Here is a 6,043-nt window from a genome sequence, read left to right on the forward strand (position 1 = left end):
CCTCGCTGACTACTCTAAATCTATGTGCCTTAGTTCTAGTTCCTCGCTAACTACTCTAAATCCATGTGCCTTAGTTCTAGTTCCTCGCTAACCACTCTAAATCTATGTGCCTTAGTTCTTCAGTAACTACTCTAAATCTATGTGCCTTAGTTCCTCAGTAACTACTCTAAATCTATGTGCCTTAGTTCTAGTTCCTCACTAACTACTCTAAATCTATGTGCCTTAGTTCCTGGCTAACTACTCTAAATCTATATGCCTTAGTTCCTCAGTAACTACTCTAAATATCGGTAATCACTCTAAATCTATGTTCCTTAGTTCCTAAGTAACTACTCTAAATCTACGTGCCTTGGTTAGTTCCTCAGTAACAATTCTAAATCTATGTGCCTTGGCTCCTCGTAACAACTCTAAATCTATATGCCTTAGTTCCTCGCTGACTACTCTAAATCTATGCCCCTTAGTTGCTCAGTAACCATTCTAAATCTATGTGCCTTAGTTCCCCAGTAACTACTCTAAATCTATGTTCCTCGGTAACCATTCTAAATCTACGTGCCTTAGTTCCTTCATAACTACTCTAAATATATGCTCCTTAGTTCCTCAGTAACCACTCTTAATCCATGTGCATTAATTCCTCTGTAACTACTCAAAGTGTGCCTTAGTTCCCCAGTAACCACTCTAAATATATGCTCAGTTCCCCAGTAACTACTCTAAATCAATGTGCCTTAGATCCTCGGTAACTACTCTAAATCTATGTGCCAGCATCTATCCCCTAGTGTTGTTTGACTGACATGTAAATAAATATATGACATAAAATCAACATAAAATGCGCCAGAACATGAAAAGCTTGTATTTCATTAGTAGTTTTGAGAGGAAGGGTTCTGGAAGTGACATCACTTCCTCCTGCTCCTCAAATCTCCCGAAGAAGACTCTCTGCAACCGGAGGTGAATAAAAGGATAAATATTTCAAAATTTGAGCTCACATCTAAGCCAGGAAATACAGTCTGGAACCTGCTTAATTGGTTCCAGACTCGGTAGCAATAAGTGAATTTCCACGAAGTAGAATTAATATTAATAAAGTTTCACAGTTAGAGCATAGAAAACCTGACTTTCTAAATACAGGTTTTAACATTATTAGAGCCCTGTAGACATGAAATAACACCCCAACAGGCATTTATTATCGTATATTTACAGCACATTGCGACAGTACGCTACCACGCTAACTAGTTAGCCTCTCCAGTGTACTTATTATAAAATGGTTTGAAAGATGGAAGACGGACAAAATTGTACCACTTCCACATGGAGCAAGAGGAGAAACTTTTTTTCCACTAGGTAGGTAGGTGACGTCATCCTTTGGTTTGGCCGTCAACATGGTCGCCGTTTTGAAAATATACCGTTGGAAGACACCCAGAACGTTGTTCCCGTGTGGATGAAACGGATAAAATACGGATAAAATGTCTTTCCATGAGACGCATGAGACGGACCTCCCCACTTTCACGGCTCTTTGTGGACGTTCGTCTGCGCTCCATCCTCCCATCATGACCCATCAACCTCCCACCCCGCCCAGCCGCCCCGCCCCCACCCTCCACTTTGCAGAGCGCACCCCCCTGGCTGCATACCCGGCTCACTGGCGCCGCCCTGCTGGATTGGAAGAGGCAATGAACAGGCTAAGCAGCTTTTGACTCTTGTCTTATAGTTTCCACGCCTTTTTCTGCTAACAACCATGCGCTTTTTTTTTTTTTCTGACGTCACTCCACGGTGTGCGAGTGTGCCATGTGTCGTCCCGTGTCTCCATGTAGTCGTAGCAACAACACGTTTAGCTGCACAGCATAAGCAAACCCACGTCTGTAGAGCAGTGCCGGCATTGGACCGTCGACGGTGTTCTTCTTTACTAACATCAACACCCCCCCCCCCCTTCCCCTTTCACTGTGTTTGTGATCTCTGCAGCACCCGAAAACAAAACTACATGATGAACTTTGCCAGACAAACGGGCTTGCGCCACTACTACAGCCGCAAGCGGCGGGCATTGGTGCAACGTGCCTGAACCACCGCGGATGGGATTTGCCCCCTTTTCGACCTCCCAGCCACCTTCACCCCTCCCATGGCCAAATCCACCCCATCGCACCCCCACAGCGCTTTGGCGGGAATGAAAGTCAGCAGACAGGAGCGACGCGGCCATTGTCTTTTCCTTTTCTACCATGGACGGTCAGGGTTTGTAGTTGTTTTCTAAAAGTGTTGCTCCACGTGGTTCCTCTTCCCACCTGGCTCCGTCTCCTGCCCACCCCACATCCGCACCGCACCGCACCTCCGTCCCCTCGTTTTTCCAACCACACTGTGAAATTGAGAGATAAAATATCACTGATGAACTGACCGACTCCCACTGAGCCGCCAAGGGGAGCATCGCTCCAAGCCGCCAGCCTGGAAGCCAGGAGCAAGACCAAGACCAGGACCAGGATGCTGACCATAAAGAGGAATAACGCAGAAAAAAAAAAAAGTCCAAAAATATAATACTGTGTTCTTGGTGTTCTTGTGTGTCTGTGGGTTCTTTTGTGCAGAATTGACTGTGGTGTTTGTTTATTTGTTTGTTTTCTACTAATTCATATGATATTAAAAGAGTGGGGGGGGCGCTGGGTTCTGCTTCCTTACCTCCAATTATCTTACCAGTGCGGGCAGCGTGGAAAAATTTTCTGAATGGGCAAAGAAATTGTTTAAAAAAAAAAAAAAAAAGAAACAGACTTAAAAATGTCTTTTTGTTCATTTAAAAACCGAATTTTATATATGTTGGCTCCGGAAAAATACAGATATTTATGGTATATGGCCTTCACGTGACCTATTTAAGATGCACTGTGCGTGAACTGTATGTTATTTTTCAAGTGTTAAGTTATTAGGCAGTGGAGTCAGGTTCTCATACTGCATCATCACCGCTCTTCTCTTGTGCTGTTCCCCCTTTTCCTCCACTCCACCCGCCCGCTGATTACTGATACATGGAGGTGAGGCTCTGTAAGTGTTGTTATTTGAAGTCTGTGTAACATGGACCCTCTGCCCTCAGTGTAACTCCAGTATAGCCAACTCCTGTACATATACTGTATGTATATCCACGATGGGGAGACCCAGCAGCCTTACAAAAGGGAAATAAAGAACTGCCCACACCTCAGATTGGACAGATTGCTTCTACTATGTTTCTTTATGCAAACATTCAACACTTATTAATGAATATCGTTAGCTTGACAAACTAGAAAGGTGAGTTATTGAATAAAACAGTCGGCACAAACTCGCAGATTTTTGGTCCGCAACGGTTTTCCGCAGCAAAGCGCCGTCATAAAAATGTATGTTGTCCTTGCGCGTGCGCGGTACTGATTCAATTCCGGTACTTTTGCGTATTGACACCGCTACCAAGGAACCGGAGCTGTTTGCATGTTTGCATCAAACCTGTGGCTCTAGTATCTTAAATTATATATATTACAAATTTGAATCAGATTAATCTATTTTTTACATGAATTAATCATGATTAATCACCACTTGCAACTATGTCTGAAATGTGTCTATTTGCATTGTATTTTATTGAAACACAGGAATATTTACATATTTATATTTACCAGTGGGCGGCACGGCGGTCTAGTGGTTAGCGTGCAGACCTCACAGCTAGGAGGTTCAGGGTTCAATTCCACCCTCGGGCATGTCTGTGTGGAGTTTGCATGTTCTCCCCGTGCATGCGTGGGTTTTCTCCGGGTACTCCGGGTACTCCGGTTTCCTCCCACATTCCAAAAAAAATGCTAGGTTAATTGGCAACTCCATGAATGTGAGTGTGAATGGTTGTTTGTCTATATGATTGGCTGGCGACCAGTCCAGGGTGGACCCCGCCTCTCGCCCGAAGACAGCTGGGATAGGCTCCAGCACCCCCCGCGACCCTTGTGAGGAAAAGCGGTAGAAAATGAATGACTGTTTACCAGTTGTCTCTCTTCCTCTGAACTATGTATTGTTACGCTATTGAAAAGTTGAGTACTTGGAAGTATGTCATTTCCATTATTTTTGAAATGTTTCTATAATCAGGAACACCCAAAAAGCCTATTCCAAAATTAATTGTTTTGAAATGTTCTGAGCTCTAACAATGGGTACTTTCATTTGCCAGCAATTGCAGGAATGTTAAAGTCCATCCCTGTTACCAAAGGACATTTCATCAAAAGCTGCAGTTTTCATTCTTCAAATGAATATCAGAGAACTGGTCAACATACAACTCTCTTCAATTGTGGTCTTTACTTTCATATTTTTTCACATTTTAAATGGTCTTTGACCCATGCCTAAATGTAATAGAGAAACAGCTGGCAAGGTTTCCTCGTGTTTGGAATCTTAATCATTCTAGGCTGGAAAGTTGCTGACTCATGAAAACATAACACTGACTGTTGCAGATTTTATTCAACGTTGACCCTGACACTGAAGAAGGGCCACGGTTTTATCATTACAAACACACCTGCAACTCATCACAACCAATTTTGAGAATAGGAAAAGAAAAATGTTCACACGTGATGGATGGATAAAAAAAAAAAAAAGGCTTGACATCTGCCCAAAGTCCACGCATTCTGACATCCTCGGTCCGTTTGCTCGCCGGTCCTGTCTTGGGGGTCACAGAATAGGCATGGGTTGCTGGGTGAGCAAAAGTCCGAAGCGTTTCTTCACTGTCACCCTGTGTCGTGAGAACTTGTCATCCGGGGAGAAGCGTGCCGGGTGGGCTGAGCTGGTGGGCTGCCCATTCGGTGCCACTTTCTGCAGAGGGGGAAAGAGCAAAACGTACTTCGTCAAAAGCAGCAAAAACAGGCCTGAGGCATTTTTAATTAACTTAATGCAGTGGTGTGAAAAGCAATTATGGGGGCATTTCTAGGATTTGTTTTTTAAATTAATCTTTTATAATGTCAATAACAGTCAAGCTCCGGGCTGTAAATGGCCCGTGGCATGCACTTTGGAAACCACGGATCTTTGTTTAGGGGTGTTTTTGTTGTGATTACACGTTTGAGTTGATCTGAAGCTATGCAGCATGTTTACCAAAGATTGGAGACAAAATCACGGAACCATATTGTGACTAAAAGCAGAATTGTTCCCTTAGTAACCACTTATAATCCACATTACACCGACAAGACAGTTGTATTCTAGGCTCTTATCATCAAGCTAGCTGCTAGCTTAATAAAACATGTAAACATGAGTTACCTTCAGAGTGTACACTCTATCTCCGTTTTCATCCAGGTGATACTGCAGGTACATGATGACGGTTTCTGGTTTCAAACAGCGTCAAAAAAAACCTAAAACAACGTTAGATTGTTTTTTTTTCGGGAGAAAAACTACTCCAACGGGCTATCCTCTTCGCTGTGTCCCACGTGTGCCGAAGTGACGCGAATAAACCGGATATCCTGTTTGGGTCGCTAAGCATTTTGGGAAATAGAGTTTTTGTTAAAAGCACCGCCAAAATTGTTTTAATGTACACATAGCTTGCTAAAACTCAATAAGAACCCATATAGAATCTATTAAAAGTACTAAATTGGGAACAGCAAAAACGTAAAGCTAATAGAATTCTACAATTTCGATGGGATCAACAGACAGAAAGGAGTTGCAGTAAGACACATTAAACTGAGGAAGGCAGCATTACGCCATTGTTGAGTCCAGCCTGTCGTACCTACGAAGAAGAAAATGTTTACCAAGGTGAATTTCAGTCAAAACATTGACATACCTGTCGGTGCCGAGCCTTTTTTAACCTCACTTTAATGAAAAATCTTCCTTGGTTCAGCCTGAGAAGCACAAAATAAAAGCACCTTCGTTAAAATAACACATTTGCGTCACAGGCAACCGAGTCTACTCTGTATGCTGGTGATGGAAAGTTCGCCTCCTTATAGCGATACGGTTTTTTTTGTCTCGGCTCACTAAAACTAACAGTTTCTTTCGACTCCCAAATGATGTGTATTGTTTAAAATGAATTACTAACAAAAAATATATAATTTTTTAAAATGATTCAAACCTCAATGAACACTGGCAAAAATGTTATGAAAAAACAAAGACTCGTCTC

General features: G+C 42.7%; 2 protein-coding genes across 4 annotated transcripts in view; one reads left to right on the forward strand and one right to left on the reverse strand.

Annotated features, from left to right (window-relative positions):
* Nucleotides 1-3,155, forward strand: part of reln (reelin) — a 139,866-nt gene extending 136,711 nt beyond the window's left edge. For both annotated transcript variants that reach the window (XM_058075614.1, XM_058075615.1), the window contains exon 65: nt 1,942-3,155. The gene's annotated coding sequence lies outside the window, so the exon portion shown is untranslated. The remainder of the gene's footprint in view (nt 1-1,941) is intronic.
* Nucleotides 3,156-4,388: 1,233 nt separating this feature from the next.
* nop10 (NOP10 ribonucleoprotein homolog (yeast)) lies at nt 4,389-5,852 on the reverse strand. 2 transcript variants are annotated; one of them, XM_058075634.1, is made up of 3 exons: nt 5,711-5,852; nt 5,194-5,285; nt 4,389-4,755 (listed from the first exon to the last, which is right to left on the reverse strand). In XM_058075634.1, the coding sequence occupies exons 2-3, from the start codon at nt 5,245-5,247 to the stop codon at nt 4,615-4,617; spliced, it is 195 nt and encodes a 64-aa protein (XP_057931617.1). In that variant the 5' UTR covers nt 5,248-5,285; nt 5,711-5,852; the 3' UTR covers nt 4,389-4,614. The 2 variants fall into 2 exon arrangements, with proteins under 2 accessions (XP_057931617.1, XP_057931616.1); XM_058075633.1 differs by lacking the exon at nt 5,711-5,852 and having other exon boundaries at nt 5,194-5,619.
* Nucleotides 5,853-6,043: the final 191 nt, after the last annotated feature.

This window comes from Doryrhamphus excisus, chromosome 6, assembly GCF_030265055.1.
Source record: "Doryrhamphus excisus isolate RoL2022-K1 chromosome 6, RoL_Dexc_1.0, whole genome shotgun sequence".
In the NCBI taxonomy this organism is placed as follows: Eukaryota; Metazoa; Chordata; class Actinopteri; order Syngnathiformes; family Syngnathidae; genus Doryrhamphus; species Doryrhamphus excisus.

What these genes read in the sequence shown, in the direction of transcription:
- nop10 (XM_058075634.1), bottom strand. Translation starts at nt 5,247, where the DNA reads ATGTACCTGCAGTATCACCTGGATGAAAACGGAGATAGAGTGTACACT. An exon ending in ATAGAGTGTACACTCTGAAG is followed by an intron (nt 4,756 to 5,193) that starts GTAACTCATGTT and finishes CCCCCTCTGCAG; the next exon opens with AAAGTGGCACCGAATGGGCA.